At 43.8% G+C, this 19,899-nt stretch overlaps 1 protein-coding gene across 1 annotated transcript in view; it reads right to left on the bottom strand.

Annotated features, from left to right (window-relative positions):
- Positions 1-19,527, bottom strand: part of MPPED2 (metallophosphoesterase domain containing 2) — a 90,829-nt gene extending 71,302 nt beyond the window's left edge. The window contains exons 1-2 of the mRNA XM_056491885.1: positions 19,253-19,527; positions 14,584-14,809 (exon numbers count right to left, since the gene is read on the bottom strand). Coding sequence (XP_056347860.1) covers positions 14,584-14,711 — 128 coding nt within the window. The 5' untranslated portion in view covers positions 14,712-14,809; positions 19,253-19,527. The remainder of the gene's footprint in view (positions 1-14,583; positions 14,810-19,252) is intronic.
- Between the last annotated feature and the right edge of the window lie 372 nt (positions 19,528-19,899).

Here is a 19,899-nt window from a genome sequence, read left to right as displayed (position 1 = left end):
CTGCACTCTGAGGCTAATCCCATGTACAGCCACCTCTACAGTTTGGATTAAGTATGGGAAGTGCTGCTGAACCCATAAACTGTGCTGTCATTCTTCACACTGCTGAGCAAAGCTGATGAAAGTGTTAACCACAAAGCCCTGTTGTGCCCTGGATTCTCCCTGCTCGTTCTCAGTGTGGTTCTCTCTTCTCTGAGTGCCTCACCAAGCTCTGACTCATGGCAGATAACAGACCAGGAAGCCTATCAAGGTGCTTACCATGGGTCTGGTAACTCCTGCTTCCTCTCCCACTAACCCAGAAGCTACATGAGGAGCTCACAGCCTCCCATCACCCATCACCAGGCATGTGCTCAGCCAAACCTCCTCCCAGTCCCATTCACAGAGCAGCTGCTCCACCAGCAGCACTGTGAGCCAAGACCTCAGGAATCACAGCCTAGAAAGGAGGATTCACACAGCAGCCACACAGAGCTGGAGCCCTGTCCTGTGCTCCACCTTCTCATGGTGCCCCTGCCTCCTTTCTGCAGAAGCTGGATCAACACAGTGGTAAGTGGGGTGGTTTTCACCCTATTAAGGCAAAAAAAAGAACCTCCTTGGTCTAATGGGAGTTTTCTGTATCTGCAGACACAGTTTGGTCTTGCACTGCATGTTTGACTTCCAGATGACTCCTTCTGTTAGAGATGGTATTAGGCTGGGATGGGAAACATCCTTCTAAACAGGCAAATTAAAAGCAAACAAACCCCATGAAGAAAGAAAAAAGGTAAAGCAAATATCTTTACTACAGTGAGATAATAAGAGCCCTGGCTGCAGTTTCTTAATTGTGCTGAGGGGCTGCATTTCACAACCTTCTTCACACCTTCTGGTCACAGCATCTCAGTCCTAACCATCCAGGCTTTGCTGACACTTCATTCCTCTCATATTTTCCTTGAGCAAAACTGTATCCTCACATGGTCTCATGTAGTTATTTAAGCAGTAAAAGCACCAAGTGACCATGCACACAAAAAAACCAAACTGTGCTCTGCCCAGTTTTACAGACTCTGCTTTTTCTTTGTTTCCTACAACCAGTTTTTTTTTTCCCTGAGGGACACACTGACATGAATGCCACATTAACTGCCAAGCTAGGAGAAGAACATTTCAATCTCCCATTCCAAGCCAGAATCAGAGCTCAGAAGGGCCCTGGCCAGGCTGTTTCATGCCCTCCCAGTAACCCTGCAGCATGCCTATCACTGCCACTCCTTATCTTATCTCTGCTCAAGCACTGGCTGCTGGGGGCAGACAGGGAGCCAGCCCTAAACAATGATGTTAAATGAAAGCTTCCTCCCAACACAGTCTTGAACTTCTGATGAAACTGATCACTCCTCAGCAAGATCACAAACCCTGATGGGGGTTTAGAGGCTTTAAAAAGGCAAGGGAATGCAAATAGGAAGCAGCATTCCAGAAAACAGCAAAGCTCTCACTGTGTGCAAACATTCTCTCCAGTTATATGGACGTGTGCATACACAGACACATGTGGAAACAAATTACAAATATACACCATGGGGATGTTTTGATTCCTCAATCAAATTTTCTTCTGTTTAAAAAAATAATAATAATAAAAAAAAAAAATAATAATAATAATAAAGGAAGTTTTTTAGCTCATGAGACCTTAAAGCATAGCTGAAGCAGCAGCAACTTTTCCAAAGCAAAGGACATGGTATTTTTTTAATTCCATTAAAATTCAGAAAATTCTGCACTAGAATTTGACGCCTGATGGAGAAAATAAGTTTTTCAATGTTTTTGTAAGAGTAAAAAATCCAAAACAAAAAAACCCTAAACCTAGGAATTAGCAAGACTTTTGTCACCATCCTTTTTCTCTATCAGGCTACTTCCTATCAAGACTATAAGCTTTACCATCACAATCTGTGTCATTCAGATCTGTTAACATGATTAACATTAGAAGTTCTCCAGCTGCAGTGCACATCTGGCCTCTGCTCAGATTCACTGTCCTTTCCTCCTCAGGTAGAAGTTCTAATGGAGGGTTTTTAAGGGTGGAAAACATCCTCTCCTGTCCAAGGCCCCATTCACTCCACCTGCAGTGGGACCATGCCCACAGCTCCACCAAGGCTTCAGGGTACCTTCCTGTAGATTATATAATTATAGATTTAGATAGATTATAGATTTATATCGATTTATTCATCCTGGAGACAAGACTTTCACTTTCTGTGCCAATTAGTTCCCATGCACAGTCTGTTCTTGCAGACCTTTCTGGAAATGGGCTGGGGGACTTTGGGGGTGTTTGGCAGCCTTGTTCCCCCTCCCTACATCCCATGCCCATCCTGAATCTCACTGCTGCATTTGTGCTGTGCTTTAGACATTAACCAGGGACACAGATCAGTAACTCACCCTCCAGCAGCAGTGCCAGCCTCTGCCCCTCTGGCTGTGCCCAGCTCCTGCTGTGCCAGTGCTGCACAGGGACAGATGGTGAGCAGGGCTGGAGAGCTGAACTGGGCTTCAAACTCCAGGGATTGCTCTGAATTCCCAATCATGCCACATGTACAATACACACACAGAGCAGCACTACCCATGTAGCAGCACCAGCAGTCCAAACAAGCAGGGCAAAAGAGATCTCCTAAAACCATTGCTTCACATGCCTCCTGGCACTATCAATTCTGGATTGAATCAGACACACTCAACCACACTGGATGTTGCAGCAGAACTTAGTCTGAGCAGCCCCAAGTTGCAGGTCTTTGTGAAATCACTGTGCAAATCAGATTCCTGGCCCAGTCAGATTAACATCACATCTGAAGGCAGTGGCAAGCCTTGACCAGGTGAATGCTTTCTTTCATCCATGATTAAACCATACCAAAGAGGCAAAAATACTACAGGAAAAGAAAAATATAAAAATATATTATTCATTCTTCAGCAATATAGCTCAGGGGAATATCCCATGGCATCTTACTGCTTCTGCAAGGACAACCAATGCAATGTCAAAAATCCTGATCCCATAGAAACTTGGTCACAAAACTTCCATGCACAGAGGCTGCATTTCACCACTTCAAAACATTTCCCCAGCAACAATTAGAAGCTGGCCTTTCCCATGTATAGGACAGGGCATGTGGCCCAGTGAAAGCACACAGCATTGGATTTTACCCTCTTTATCATTTTCATAAACATTTAAATCCCCTGCTGCAGAGCAGCATCACTGAAAGCTCCTTCAAGTTTCATTCCAAGAGGGTCAGGATCAGCCACCCTCTCACTAAGTGCAGGAAGCAGAAGGATGAGAAAGCAACCAGAGCTGCCAATACAGGGAATTGTGTGTATGCCATTCCTCTATAAAAACACAGGCACTGCAGAACCCTAAGAGACCTTTCCAGACACTGTGTCACTACCAGCAGCTAACACAGCAGGAAATTTTAAGTCAAATACTGCATTAGCCAAAACTACAACAGTAAATAGCAAAGTTGCCATGGCCAGCATAAAAATGAAACCCTAATGAAAGCTGGTGCAGTTTGCTGATACCATGTGCAGCCTGGGCTACATGCATAATGTAAGAGTGCAACTGCTGGCAGCAGGCTCACAGAAGATAATTTACCCTTGTTTTTATGGACATGAGGAACTGATCTTTGAAGTTGTCCCTAATGAGATTCTGCCTGGCCCTAACAGCATCCTGAGAGAACGTGCTGGTTTTCTCTCCAGTGCATATTTATGATGCAAAATCCAGACCTATTGAAGCTGCACATGTGGACTGCTGTCCCCCCCACCCCGTGCCATGGCCAAGGCAGATCTCACAGTGGGGGAAATACCTACTGAAATGTCTCCATTTAGCTGCAAGTCCTTTCTGTAATTACCCTAAGTACCAAAAGATCCACGGGGGTTAATGAATATGGTTCCTTTCTCCTTTGTACAGCTGACCTCCCAGCTCAGTTTGAGCTGCCAGGTCAATTGGCAGCTGCATCACACATTGCAGAAGACACATCCAAACTACAGCCACGAGGCTCCCCAGAGAAAATACAAGTGTAGCTGTGCAACAGATTTCAAAACACAGGCAGCAGCATAAGGCAAAGAAAAGGGTTTTGCTGTGCCCTCTGTAATTCACTGCTTTAAGATTAGATTTTACTCTCCCTTCTAGACTTCTCCCAGACACATGGGTTCTTGATTGTCACTGCTTCAGGTCAAAGCATTCAAGTAAACTAACTGCAAACTAAGCTCAAGAAACTTTTTCATGCTCCATTCAAATCTTCTGCAGTTTTTGCTAAAATCAGAAGGTTGGTCACTGCAGCAGCTCCCCATGCAGCTGATACATAATATTATTTCAGTTATGCCATTAAAGAATCAGCATGTTTAGCTCTTTAAATTTCTGTCTTTTTCTGTTTGGAAAATAGAGAGGGGAAAAAAAAAAACCCACAAATTCTTTGAATATACCTGTCAGCACTGTCTGTGCTGTGTGAATGCAGAGCATGTTGTTTAGGATTAGATGACTCAGAGGACAGATAGCAGGATGCTTGATTTTTCATTTAGAGCTCATTATCTAATAACACACTAAACAAACAGAAATTCTACCCCACTGACAGCTGTTTGGTGCCTTAAAAAAAAAAAAAAACAAAAAAACCCCACAAAAATCAACAAAATACAAGAAAGAATTCTGCTTTAATTCTTTAATTCCTATAAACAACCTCAAGGTCAGCATGGCCACACTTCTGTGCAAACAACTCCAAGGCATAAGTCTGGAGGTTCAAAATCTAAAATACCTTTTTGTTAGGAAAACAAAAAAACACATACAAACACAAAAGACAGATTCCCACACTGCCACCACAGCAATACTGTGACACATATCACACTGCTCCACTTCATGCCAGGGCAGGAAAGTCTTTAAAGACACATGCAGGCACTAAAATTGTAACAAAAGTGGCAGCAGGTGCAAGGTGTGCTGAGAACTCAGGCCAACATCTTATCTCTGGTTATTTCTGAGCATTTGAGATCATTTATAATCTCAACTTCCATTTATTCTGTACTGGTCCATCTCCAGTACATTCCTCCTGCATTTTATTACAGAAGTATCTGGACCCAAAGAAATGTCTCTTTATGGACAGATGTACAGAAAATTGCCATGTCTTATTGTAAATCTTCTCTAGGAGCCCATTTAATGTGAACTGATAAATAAAAAAAGCTCCACCAACTTCCTGGCTATAAGGGTTTCAGTTCATACCTTTTAACTCTTCACTGAATGAGACTATTCACAAGAAGTCTCTCTCATGCTGTAGAATGACATCTTAAAAAGCTTCTGAGAGCTTTAAAACTCACTGAAAATATTGACAGTATGAAATGATGGTTTGGACAGACTATCAAGTAATCCAGGTGATCCAAAATTAATTTTCAACTTCAATTAATGTTTCCTCTTGACAGGCTAGACTGGATGCAAGGATTCTTTTCAGGAAAATACACTCTGCAATAACAATATCTAAAATGAATGAGAGAAAAAAATCATATACCACCCCTGGAATTACCACCAGCATTTTAATTCCCAGAGGGAGTTTGAAACTCCCACTGCAGCATTTGATCTGTGCAGTCTCATTATGCATTTCTAGGAGAAAAACTGCCTTCAGAACTTTATACAAACAATTAAAATAACCTGAAAAACATCTAACAGGTTACAATTTGGATCATTACTGTCCCTCAAAAACCCAAAGAGGGGATGTAAGTGGAAACTTTAAAGGCACAGAACAGTACTGGGAGCAGAACAGAATTAATTCTTCTTGCCAATTCTTCTTCCTGTCAAAGCTGAAAACAACCCTGTTTAGCAAACAAGATGATGGAAAATCAAACTAATATCAAGAGAGATGTAATCAAAATGAAACAATTATATATAAAAGCTTTCAAGTAATTAAAAGATTCCACCCAGGTTATTATTATATATATATTTTTTTTTCATACATAATTGTGTGCTTATTTAATTTTAATTTATTCACTGCTTTCCACCAAGAGGAAGAGTGAATGCCTGGATTACTTTAAATTTACAAAATAAACACACCACAAAGACAAAATTTCCCTCTTCCTTAATATCCATCAATGATCATATGTACATTGCTAACAAGCAGAGAAAATAAGTCCTTGAAAGGATTGTTGCTTAAAATTGAGGGAGCCACTTAATCAGGTATTTTTAAGTGGCTGGTCCTCTCTCACTGGAAGCAATAATGATGCCACCAATCACTGCATTTTACAAGAACAGGACAAGGCTCCTATTTATTAAATAAGCTGGATGACATGAAATTTTAATTCTGGATGTTACTTTCCCCAAAACTACTACTTCACCATTCACAGGAAAGCAAATAACCCACTGTTAATGCTCACTGCTGGCCAAAAGTGAACGTGCTCTAAGAAACAAAGAAGGCTGCAGTAATTAAAAAGTAATGACTTTTTCCTTTGTGCTCCTATATAAAAGGAGCAGAAGGGAAGATCTACTGGGCTAGCACCTTTTCCTCCCCAGAAACTGATGCAATAACCAAACACTCAGGGGTAATGTGCTGACCTTCACACCCACAGCCACTACACCCCCATTCCTCATCCCAGGGAAATTGTAAAGGTGGTAAACAGCAAGTTCCCTGGCTGTACAAATCCATCAGATCAGGTCCCTCCAGCACACTCCTTCCTCCTTCCCTCCCTCCCCCAGCCTCCCTCCATCTGCTGCCCTCCTGGGAAGGCAGGGCTGCACTTAATGGCTCTGTGCTTTTAAGCCTAATGTGCTGGATAGAAGTTAATGCCCAGCAAGTGGAGACTGCTGCAAGGAAGCCTCTGCTGCTGTTTTTTTCCCTGTCAACATCCAGCAGAATCCTCTGTAGCCCTAAAGTCAGCCAGGGTGCAAGGAAGAGGGGGAAAATGAAACCCACGACCTGTGACAAAAACAAAGCTCAAAAGACAGTGCAGTTATTTAAATAATCTTTCAGTAAAAACAGGAGACAGCTGGGCTCTTATTTGTCACTCCCCCCAGCATAATGATTTAAATTTAGAAAATATGCCCATTATAAAATAGGGCATGAAAACAAGGGTAAGCATGGCTCTGTCAGAGGAGAGCACACAGGTGAACTCTGCTGGCAGCAGAAATTAAACAGGACCCAGCAGTTGGGAAGAGGACCCAAATTTTTGGGTCCTATTTGGGTTTTGTGAGCTGAATCCTCCCTGCCCCACTCTGAAAGCTTCAGCAGCACTTTTGGACACCCTGCAGGATACACTCAGCTCCAGGGCTGGGAGAAATCTCCAGGTTTATCGAGGTTGTGACCAAGTTTATGGCCAACTCTTCAGGAGATAAATAAAATTACTGCAATGCCAGGTACCTAAACTTTATTGTTTGGAATCCAGACTTGCCCTTTTCTGCTCCAAACACTTGGTGCTGCTCCAGGAATGTTACTGGGTGCAAGATTGTCCTACCCTAGCTTTTTGTTTGAAAAAAGCAGCAAAATAAAAACCATTAAATGGAGTGTAGTCTCATTTACCACAGAACAGAATTAGTTTGACTTCACTGTTTTAAATGCACACATGTGCTGTTTTATTTTATGTGATCCTAATTTCCTGGACTTTTTTTTTAATATCTCTAGCAGTTAACATATTGTTTTATATTGTGGCAGGCCTGGCAGTGCTAGATTAATGGCTGGAGTTGATAATCCAACCTAAACAAATCCATAATTCAGCTTCCTCCTAATTACAACCAACCACACAGTAACACAAAACTTGCTCTCTACAACACACCATCTAAAAACTGCAACCTTAATGTCCCACATCATAACTGAAAGTAAATGAGACTTGAATTTCCAAATCCAATCAAACAAGTTTGTATCTTCTGAAATCCCTGCTGTGAAATATGTGCATGCACAGATGCAGGCAGCCCCTTTTGCACTGCTCTGCATATTCACTTTACAGAAAAGACCTGAGAGCCACTATCAGGCCCTCTGCAAGCAGAAACAGCCTCAGTGAAATCCATAAAACTGCAGCTGCACGTGCCAAGTGTGATCCAAACCACTGCAAACAAGAAGTCATTGCACCAAGGACCAAAACTCACAGCTTGCTGGAAAATCCACTCCAGGGGCTTGGGGAAAGCTGGTGTGAATTAGGAGAGATGCAAGTTTTAAAGGCATGTCCCTGCCCCACTGCACTTCTGCTGTGCCTAAAAGCATTTATTTTCTCAATGGCATATGGCATATAGCAGAATTCAAACCAAACTGTTCAAGTGTTCCTTGGAGAGGAGACACACTAGCCCTCCATTTCTGAATTTTTCCATGGATACCAATGTTAGGCAACTGGCTCCAAAGTTATGCCACCTCTGGGAGATCATGATCAGAAATGTAAACTCAAAAAATTACCATGCCAACACTGAGTGCAAAAAAAAAAAAAAAAACAAACAATGTCCATGACCAATACTTGATTACATCTGAAACAGTCTTGCATCAAACATAAGGAAGGTGTATATAATAATTTAACATATAAATATCTAAACTCACATTGCTTACAGGGCTTTCCTTCTGCTTATTTGTCCAACAAAAAAAAAAAAAATCCAACAAGGGTTTGTAAAAGAGAAGAGTAAGATGCAGCACTTTCCTTGGAAGAGCCATGTGTCACAGGCTCCATCATCACTGCTGTCAGGGAAAACCATCCTGCCACTAGGAGAAAAGCATCAGCAAAAGTTGGGGCCTCAAATTTAGTTATTAACCCTCTGTTTGGACAACTAGAAGTTGTTTCACAGGACAGATTTTATCTCACCCTTCAAGTACTAAATAAAAGCAAGAATCTGCTGCTTCCACAACAACACCCCTACTGCCCTGATACTTTAAAAAAAAGGAATTAAGTTTCCAGTGACAGTAAAACGTCCTGATTGCAACATATATCCATTTTTTTGTCAAACTACTTCACAGCAAAGAGCTTCCTTGGTGAGCAGCATCCCTCCAGCACAAGGTACTGTGGCAGGAGCCATGCAAGAAACATTCCTGGTCAGATCCCATCACAGGTGAGAACACATTTGTGTGTTGTGCATAAACATGGAAGTGCAGGTCAGTATGACTAAATGAACCCCACAGATAACACTATGAGGTAATGTCAGGAAAATTTCCTTTTATAATCCTTTTATAGCTACTGAGATGGGACCTTACAGATAAAGTGTTTGTTACCTGAAGGCTTCTCTGCATGATTAATACAGCATAATACAACACCAACACACAAAAACATTTTTCCTCCCTCTCAGGGATTACCAACAGCAGCCAGGATGACTCTCCAATGAAAATACTCATCAGTTTGTATGGAAGCTGAACAAATGTCCCTTTCCTTCTATCCACAAGCACAGTGCCAGCTCCCTGTGCCCCTGTGACCCTCCATGGTAAGGCTACACCAAGAGAGAGAGCACTGGAAGGAGCTCAACAAAAAAAATTAAAACCAATCAGCAGTGGTGGCCAAAAAATTATTTTAAACCTGTCCTACCTTCATAAAAACAACAAGAACAAAAACAACAATAACAATAATAATATTGGCACTTGAACAGCATTGCCCTTCCAAGGGTGCCAGGCCATTTTTTTTAAAGGGAGGTTGGTATTACTCCTTTTTCTAATCACAAAAAGAAAGGTCAGAAATTTAATCCATTTTTCAAGAGTGCTTAGCATATGATGACTGCAGTGCATAAACACAAAGGGCCTAAATTTGAATTTTAATAACAGAATTCCTGGGCCTTACATCACCACTGCATGAACACTTTTAGTATGCTCCACACTCCAGCATCCCAAATAAATGTAGCTGCTTCAAAAATTTTTATTTTACATATAAAATTTAAGTTTAGAACTTCCATGTTGCTTAGATTTTTGCACAAGAAACTTTGAACAATGTAAAACCAGTAAGATTGCAGAGATCTCCACTCACAGGCACCAGTCAGAAAGTTTTCTTAATGACAATTAAGAACCAATGACAATTAATTTTTTTAATGACAATAGTGATTTGTTTGTTTGGATAAATAAGTAAAAATGTGTGGTCAAAAGCTGTGTATGCTTTTGTTAAAAACATAAAAATAAAAATATTGACTGTTATTAATGGCCAGAGCAATAATTTCCAGCAAAGCTACAACACTGTCACATCAGGAGCAGCTGAAACAACTGCCCAGTCACACAAGGCACACAAGGTAAATCTCTTATTCTCTCAGCCAATAATATTAAATGTACCAGCTCCACACTTTTCTGTAAATGTCAAATGAGTTCATATTTTGCTAATGCCATCTCTTTTCCCCTCCTGCTAAATATCACACACCTTCCATGAAACAAAAATTCAGAATAGTGCAAATCAATGGATGATTTCCTACTAATCTCAGTGGGAGTTTATAAAGCCTGTTAAATGCAGGATGGTTTCCCCAAGGAAAAACAAAACAAAAACAAAAAACAAACAAGATCCTCTCCATCACTGTTACTCTGAGTCCTAACAATGTAAGGTTTCATCACAGTTGGAAGTTTTTCCTTCTATGATCAAATAGCATTGCTATTATTATTATTATTATTATTATTATTATTATTATTATTATTATTATTATTATTATTATTATTTACACATTTGCACACAGATATTTCTGTACTTTATTCAACCAGACACATACTTCTACCAATATAAAACTCTGCTTATACTCTTTGTTTTAAAATAAGAATATTCACATGAGGGATTGCTCTAGTACAAAAAAAAGCAGTAAAATTATATAGTCACAGACTGAAAAATGTATCTCCAGGTATGAATAAACTTATTTAGGGGACTTTTGCTCTGGCAAAACTTCTATTTTTCATGCTCCCCTACTATTGAATTTAAACCATAACAAAGTGTTAACATGCATTCAAACCACCCTAAAAAGAAGGCACCAAGCCATGCTGGTGAGGCCAGAGGAAACCTAAAGAACTCCTCTAAAAGGCTCAGCCTGCAGCTATTTTATCTTCTCAAAACTCCCTCATCCTCAGCAGACAGCCCTGTCCAAAGGGGAATTTTCCATACAGATACACAAGGTTTATTTCACTCTTCTCTTTTTTTTTTTTTTTTTTTTTCCCTGCAAGTAAATGGGTGTTGTATCTAAATAGGAAGATTTTTCTGACTGGTTAAAACCTAAGGAAGTAGTTTTTCATTTGAATTTGTCTTCAGGCTGCATCCTATTGCTGCTCACTAGTATTGTTGGTACCACTGCTAGCAGCCTCACACAGAATATTTCAAAAGTATAAACAGGCTTAAAACAAACAAATAAGCAAAAACCAAAAAAAAACCCTCAAACACACACTCATACACCTGAGGAACAAGAAGCACTTTACTCTGTAAGTCACAATTCTTGACAAAAGAAAATTGAAAGTATGAAGTTTCAAAAGAACAATAATCAACATGAAGCACAGGAAAGCATATTATAGTTGTTATTTATTATTTTGCAAGCAGGGAACTAAGATGCTGCAACTAATTAAAACTAACTGAAAGTAAACATTAATTGGACACTTTATAACAGTCAGAAAGTAAGTGAAACCTGTGGGTGGGAGCATCACTTCAAGATGACAAAACAGTATTTAAAATTGCATCCCTTTATGCAAAACAACTGTGCAGCAAAAACTGCCTTTAGAATGCCTGTTCAAACATTAATTTGCAGAGAAATGAAATGAAATAAAATGAAATTAAATGGCTGGACAAACTGAAAAAGTTATACTGACAAAACTGCTGCTGCCAGCCCAAGCAAAGGGAGCTGTAATAAATTCACTGTTGTCTACCTGACACTATGCTTAAACAAATTAAGGAGTGCTGGTGTAAAAAATACATATAAAGAGAAGAGAACTCTATCCCAGCTGATGGAACTACATGAATAACACAAAATAAAAGTGTGAGGAAAAGTCCAGGACATGAGAACAGGCAAAGTACTGCCAGCAGTGCCTCGCTCACCAGATTTATTCTCCTTCACTCTGTGTGAAATCAGGCCCAAAGGATACAAGGCCTTATAAAGGCTCACCTTTGGACACAAGGATGCATATCCATAAAGGAATTACTCCTAAAAACAGTATTTCCTTTAGCAAAGAGCACTGTCCTTAGCCTGCAGCCAGCTGCTGATTTATGGCATGCAGCAATAGGTTGTCCTGCTATTCACACATGTCACAAAACTCAGCTCCCATGCTGCTTCACTCATTTCTCTTCATCCCAGGATTTCCAAAATAAATTTTTCACCAGAGAATAAAGCTTCTTCAAATTCCCTCTCAGGGTAAAAAAAAAAAAAAAAACAACAAACAAAATGAAACCAACAAACCACACACAGGCATTACTTTAAGGGACAGCAACAAAGAAAAGCAGGCTGCAAAACCAAATCAAATCAATCCTGGCAGCTGCAGCAACGTGGCACTAACAGAGATGTAATAGGGTAAAAAGATCATGGCTTCTTTGTTAATACTGCTTTTACCAATTTTCTGTTAAGATTTCTCACTTGATGACAACCTCTCTCAGATGAACACACAAAACTTCCATTGCAGCACATTAAGAAGACAAATAGAGACTCCATCTGAAGCTCCCACATAGCCCAGCCTCCCCTCCCCAGGCACAATTCTGCTGCTCTTACACCACACAAACCCTCAGCACACTCAGATCCTCCCTTCCTTGCTTTCCTCTGCCCACCTGGTAGAATCCCCTCTTTCCTTTCTCAACAGCTTTTCTAAAATCATTTGCTATCCAAACCTATATCTGAACTCACCTGAACATTGCTGTTTCTGCTTCCACTGTGAATCTGAGACTAATTCATTTCCAACTTTTAAAAATTTAGATCTCCCTTTTGTGTGCCACACCCTCTGCTGAAACCAAACTTCTGATTTTAAGAAAGTTGCAGTATTTCAGTTTAAAATTATTTAAAATATTGTCACTGCGCCTTGCTTTGAAGTTTCAGTTTTTTATTTCAGCTACATAGATTTTCCAAACAAATATCTTTCAAGACATCCATCAAGTTGGTATCATTTAAGAGATACACTATCCCTTAGAGGAGTGACTGTATGTTTGTGAGATTTTTAAACAAAGCATGAACAATTTTTACAGCGTTGAGCACCACACTTAGTCCTAAATTCAGCTCCCACTGAGGTCAATGTCAATAGGAAAGGGTTCTTTAAAACTCCTTTCCGATTTTCTTTTGTTTGCTTTGAATTCATTCTCTAAATAAGATTTGCACTTCATGTCAGTCAGAAGCACAGCCTGGAGTGCAAAACACACAACAGAAATCTGCTGACAAAAGGTCAGAAAAGCGAATCAAGACATGGAAATGTTTCTAAAATCAAAGTTACGTCATGATGGTAGCAATAAATCAAATGTAATTAGTGGAAAGTTTTTCACCTTGAAAAGTGAATGCACCACACTCTTCAGCATCCTTCCCAAAGTTGCCTTTAGGAACATTGTAACCACATGAAATCCTATTAGAAGGTGCTGAACTCCTACATTGTGACTCTTCCGGCAGCCTTCTACATAACAAAAATGCAACGAAGTACCATACAACTTTCCCCCTTATTATGCAAAATCCTTATCAAATTCAGCAGTGGGACATGGTTCAAAATCCTGCCTAACAATGGCCCGCAGGATGTCAAGAGATGTCGGCTTTGTTTTAGTTTCACGTGCTTTTCAGTCTATTAATGCTGCCAGAAAAAAAAGAACCTTCACATAAATAACCGATAAAGATCAAACCCCACTAAACAATGGGAAGGGAATTCAGAGTTGAAACTGGTACTTAGCTCTTTGCTAAGCGAGCAGCCCATTGGGCCACAATATCCAGGAATAGCAAGGTGGGAGAAGGAACCTCCAGCTCCCATTTCCCATGGTCTGGCTGTTATTTGAAGGGACGATCTGCAGTTTTTGTGCCAGCCCATTGTGCCACAATATCCAGGAACAGCAAGGTGAGAGGAGGAACCTCCAGCCTCCCCTTTCCCATTTCCCCTTTCCCATTTCCCATTTCCCATGGTCTGGCTGTTGTTTAAAGGGAGGATTTGCAGTTTTTGTGCCACAATATCCAGGAATAGCAAGGTAAGAGGAGGAACCTCCAGCCTCCCATTTCCCATGGTTTGGCTGTGCCACAATATCCAGGAATAACAAGGTGAGTTTCCCATGGTCTGGGTGTTATTTAAAGGGAGGATTTGCAGTTTTTGTGCCAGCCCTTTGTGCCACAATATCCAGGAATAGCAAGGTGAGAGGAGGAACCTCCAGCCTCCCCTTTCCCCTTTCCCATTTCCCATTCCCATTTCCCATTTCCCATGGTCTGGCTGTTGTTTAAAGGGAGGATCTGCAGTTCTTGTGCCGAAAGTGGAACACGGAAGGCGGCACAGGTTCCACTGGCAACCAGGAGGACAAAGGATTCACTGATGGGGCGACAATTAGTCCCAATTAGGCCCACTTCGCTGGGGGAAAGGAGCTTAAACCTTAAAGCAATGGGTCCCTCAGGCGAGTTAAAGCGAGATCAGTAAAGCGACAAGCCTGAGAACACGAGTTGCACGGAGAGGACGGAGCCCGGACACGCAGGTCTGATAAAACCATGCTGCCCCTTATCTCCCGTGGCTAACTAAGCAAACGTCCCCGTTTTTAAGCCCCTGTCTCAGGCAGCAGCAGGTCAGGGATACTCACATGTGCACGTGTGGAGGCTGGAAGCGGCTCTGGTTGATGTTGTAGTGCGTGAACGCCTGCGTTGGGTTGGAGCTGTACTCATCCACCGCGATGGTAACTTTGCCTTGTGAGGGAATTCCATGAGCCATCCTTCCTCCTTATGGACATGAGCGGCTCACCACTTGCCAAGGCCAGGGGCAGGGAAGGGCATTGTGCTCCGGGCAGCTCCGCATCAACTCCGTGACCTCTGCCGGAGAGAAGGGCAGCACAGGCTGCTGTGAGCCACCAGAGGGGAACACACACACTCCACACTCCCGATTTCAGACCTGAGATCTTCTTCTGTATTCGTGGTGTACCCATCACCCCTCTCTACGCATTACTATTCACTTTTTTCCTTTTTAATTACCTCATCATCCAACTCCATCATCATTAGACACATCCAAAGGATGAATGCTTAAAGTAAGGCTTTATCTTCAGGGCGTGGGGGAAGGGGGGAATGAAATATCTGTGTTGGAAGCTCCTGTTAAATACTCCCCATTCCATACGCTTCGTTTTAAATAACAACTTGTGTTAATTGCAACCACGAAAACTCACAAGTGGACCCAGCTTCCTGAAGGACAAATGACTTTCCACAAATGTGCACGCTTGTTTTCAAGGCGCTGCTGGAGCTTTAGAGAACAACTGAGAAACACAGAAGAAACTGATGTAAAGAACGTGTTACACTTGCACAGCAAAAGTAGCCCCAAAAACCTTTGAATGGAAGTATCTGTGAAGGAGAAAGGCGAGTGTCTAGGCAATGTTAACAAAATATCCGTGTTAGAGCTCACTAGCGCTGAAACTGGCTTGGATTCGCTGTAACCACACAGCAAGGATTTATCTGGCTCGAGCGCGATTTTACACAGAAATATTTCAGCATAAGATGAAAGAAACAGGCTCTCCCTCTCTCTGCATCCCTGGCTTTCACTTCTTCAGAGTGCTCTTAAACATATTTAGAGTTAGGACTGGATGTAATATCAGCATAACCCAAAATCCAGAAACCTCCCAAACACGCTCTGCTGAGTTTCTCGCGCAAAATCTGAGCTTCGATTTCTTCAGTCGATAATCTGAGGATACCTCAGCTGCCTTCCCCTCAGAGGGACTGTTCAAACTGATCAGCTGATGCTCGAAGAACACTTTCGAGACGAGCACCTCTTTAAAAGCCCCGTTTATGAGGCAGGTCCTCAGCTGGGACACGCTGTGCTGGCTGCAAGGACTGACATGAAATCACCACACTGGCAACCCACTGCTATTCTTCCCTTTAGCTGCCACATGCAAGAGTGGACTTTTCATATCTGGAGTGAATTTTACAGAAGTAAATCGGTGCTTACAGGGAAGACAAAGAGATGGGAAAGAGAAGAGAATGACTTGAGCCCTAAGCATCCAACCAAGCAATATTTTTCCAGTGCAATTTTCCTGGGCTTCTCTAGCTCCCAGAGAGAAATGTGTTTGCCATGTGTAACATTAAGCATTCGAAATCTTTGATTTGTATTCAAAATATATTTTTAATACAAAGCCTAATTTCCAGTTTGGCATGAAGCATGATGAAAACGCTCTGCCAATGGCAGATGGCCTGCTATAGGCCATTTATTTTACTATTTTACCACCTCAGGCCTATGTAGGCTTCCATATGTTAGTTGGGTTAAGGCATTCTGTAACCTCCATTCCAGTAACTGGGGTCTATCCTTCTTTTTTTTTTTTTTTTTTTTTTTTTTTTTTTAACATTGGGAGGAAAAAAGTATATATATATATAAAAACCGAAACTATAAGTTAAAGCACCAATTAAAAAACTGTCACTAGAGATGGTGCAGCACTGTAACTCTGTTTATGGTCTGGTCCTCCCCTGTGAGACCCAGTGGACCTCTCTCATGAGAAACAAGGTTTCAGCAGCAAAAATAAGCAAATCTTTGCTGTGCTAGATGCGGTGTAAGATGCTGCAACAACTGCTCACATAATGTAGTGGTTGCCACGCCAAGTTTGCAGCTGTTTCCTGAATTTCCTTTGCAATTATATTTTAGTGTTATTTTGCATAACAGTAAAACACAACACCTGCTTCAAACTGCAGTCCTGTTCCAAGAGCTGCAGTTCTTTTGAGACAGAAACTAGGAGGGGTGCACAACACAGAGCAGCATAATTGCCCTGTGCTGAAAAGTAAATACAAATGAAAACATCTTCATGCCAGAGAAATGACTGTCATTAATGAGAATGCTGGCCATCAGAGCTCCCAGGAAAAAAAAACATACAGTTTTTCTTTTACACTGCAAGAACTTTAGAGCCTGCATATATTAAGAAGTAGTGTGAAAACTACATGTGTAATGTTATTTTTCTCTGCAATTAAAAGCAGCAATATAAAACAATGCGTTAAACCAAGAACAAAAATATGCTTGGGCTTTCAGAAAAGCTAAATGACACTGTTCTCAGCAACCCAGCATAAGAAAGGTCGAAACATTAAATTTCATATTATAGTTCACTCATGGAAGAAAAATCTAATTTGTTCACGAGAATGAATTATACATAAAGATAATAGGCATTTTTTTACAATGTTTGTAACAGTCCATGTTACAGAAAGGAATTACAACTAACTGGCATAAAACAAATGACAAGAGGACACTTAACTAGCTGTATTAAACACTTTCAAGTTGACTCTCAGTAAGATTATAAGTGTATAAGCTGCAATTGCTTCCCATTGTTCTAATCTTTAATCTTAAAAATAAATCTCTACTAAAATTGAGACTGAGCTGAACAAAGCATCCTTTTAAAATTAAATTCAACAACAAATGCCAGACCGGAGGTAAAAAAAAAAAAAAATAATAATTTGAGGCTGGCTTCTGCATCAATTCTCTTAATTTCCCTTTAATGCTCCACAGAGTACTACAGCTCAACTATTAGAAGTATCTAATTATTACCTTCTTTGCTGTGAACGTCTCTGAAGAAAATAGAAGAAGCTGAACAGTACAAAACTTTAGAACAAACGTATCTTAGGCCCAAGATTAAAAAAAAAAAAAAAAAAATTTAAAAAAGTCTTCTTCAAATCGCTATCGTTCTTCTTTCTCCAACTATGAGCGCTACTTGAAGGTTACACACAGGAGTACAAAAAAATAAAAGTTGGATTATTTTCCCATCAATCAAGTAAAACAACGTGTAATATCTTCCTCGCCTTTTGAGGCAGTTTGAAGCAGGAATGACTACATTAAAAACAGAAATGATGACTTTCCAGCGTGTTGCGTTTTCCCAGATACAGGCTGTATCCTTTCCCAGCGCCTATTTATTTGTACGGGCAGCAGGGCAGGAGATGTGCCACTGCACACATCTGCTCCGTGTTCCAGGTACAAACCACTTTTTGGGAAAACAGGGCTGACCCAAACTCAGGCACAGCTAATTGTAAACCTGGACACTGGCGCCCTGTCGAGAAACTGCCGGGAAATCAACACAGGTAAGTCATTTTCAGTGTAACATTACATTGCGCGGAGAGCCACGGACACGAGCTCTGCGAAAAACCCATTTCCCCAAATAAAATATTTACGCCTTCCTCATCTGAATTTCAAAAACTCGCCTCTAGCCGGGCTGGGGCTGCAGCACAGAATGCTGAAGGAAAAGCTGGGAAGGGTTAACCCCGTGTCAACACCTCCTGTCGCGACATCCACGACGCCGGCGCTGTTCCCCCGCGGGGATCCGCGGGCGCTCCCCGGGATGCTGAGCTGCACTTGGCCGGCAACTCCGGGCTCGGGCATCGAGCCCGGCGCAGATGCGGACCCCGACCCCCGGTACCCCGACCCCCGGTACCTGGCTCCGGGCTCTTCCCCCGCTGATTGATGGCTCCGGGCGGCCAATGGCCCCGGCGCGGCCCCGTCCCGGTGCCGGTGCCGCAGCCCCCGCCCCGCGCCCCCCGCCCCGCGGCACCGGGGCATCGCCGCCCTGCCCTGCCCTGCCCTGCCCTGCCCTGCCCTACGTGCCGCGCCGCACAAAGTTCGCATCGCCCCCGGCCCCGCGCTGCCGCGGACCGATGGCCGGGGGGAGGGAGGAGGATGCTCGGGGGAGGGATGCGATCAACTCCGCAGCAGCCGCGGGCAGCGCGGCGGGGCCGGCCCGGCGGGGCGATGCCGCTGCTTTTTATTCCGCCGGCGCCGACCCCCGCACAAAGGTTCAGAGTGTCTGAGGCCTCCGGGATCAAGGTTGCGGAGCGGCCAGGGGGCAAACTCCGCCGGGGAACGCGGAACCAAGGCGCCTTTCCCTCCTCACTTCGGCGGCGTGTCCCCCCCTCCGCCCCCGCGCCCGCGTCCCCTCCGCGCCGCCACCCCCGGGCTGCCCCCGGCCAGCACAAAGCTCCCCGGCCTAGCCTCGGCACCTCCCGGCCTCGGCCCCCGGGCAGCGGGGCAGGGCAGCGGGGCACGGCCTGGGCACGGCAGGGCACGGCTCGGCACGGCAGCCCGCTCGGTGCCGGCTCCCCGGGCTGCGGGCAGCGCCGCTCCGGCTCGGCGCGACCCGACCCGACCCGACCCGGCGGGCGCGGAGCGCGGAGCGCGGCCGGCCCCGCGTCCATCCTCAGTATTGTTCGCCGCCGGAGCTGCCGCCCGCTCCCCCCCCCGCGCTCGCCCATGACACGGCACCTCTAACCCGCGGCTTTGTGCGCCGTGCCCCGCCGTGCCCCGCTCACCTTCCCTCCGCCGCTGCCGCTGCCGCTGCGGGCGGCTCGGGGACGCGCTCAGCGGGGCCGCTCCATGGGGCTGCGGGGGCGCGGCCGGGGCAGAGCCTGCGCCCGACCCCCGGCGGCTCCGGCGGCGGCGCTGGCTCCGCTGGGCTCGGCTGGGCTCGGCTGGGCTCGGCTGGGCTGCGGCGGCGGGGCGGTGCAGTGAGCGGGGCTGCCACTGGGGTCAGGGAGCAGGCACCAGGAAACGCGGCGGCCACGGCGCTGCTCGCACACAGACACGCACACAGACACACACACAGACACACACACAGACACACGGCTCCTCCCGCTGCCTCGCTCTTCACCCCCCCGGGCAGCGGGCGAGGGAGGGAGCGAGCGCTGCTGCATTTCCCAAGGGCGGCACAGCCTCCCCATACCGAGCTCGGCTCTGCCGGGTCACAGTCCCGCCAGGATCCCTTCCCTTCCCTTCCCTTCCCTTCCCTTCCCTTCCCTTCCCTTCCCTTCCCTTCCCTTCCCTTCCCTTCCCTTCCCTTCCCTTCCCTTCCCTTCCCTTCCCTTCCCTTCCCTTCCCTTCCCTTCCCTTCCCTTCCCTTCCCTCCCGCCGCTCCATCGGCAGAGATGGCAAAATAAATAAGTAATAACAGCAACAATTA

This window comes from Oenanthe melanoleuca, chromosome 5 (assembly GCF_029582105.1).
Source record: "Oenanthe melanoleuca isolate GR-GAL-2019-014 chromosome 5, OMel1.0, whole genome shotgun sequence".
Classification (NCBI taxonomy): domain Eukaryota; kingdom Metazoa; phylum Chordata; class Aves; order Passeriformes; family Muscicapidae; genus Oenanthe; species Oenanthe melanoleuca.
Note: the sequence above shows the minus strand (reverse complement) of the source record. Positions and strands in the feature narration are given on the sequence as shown.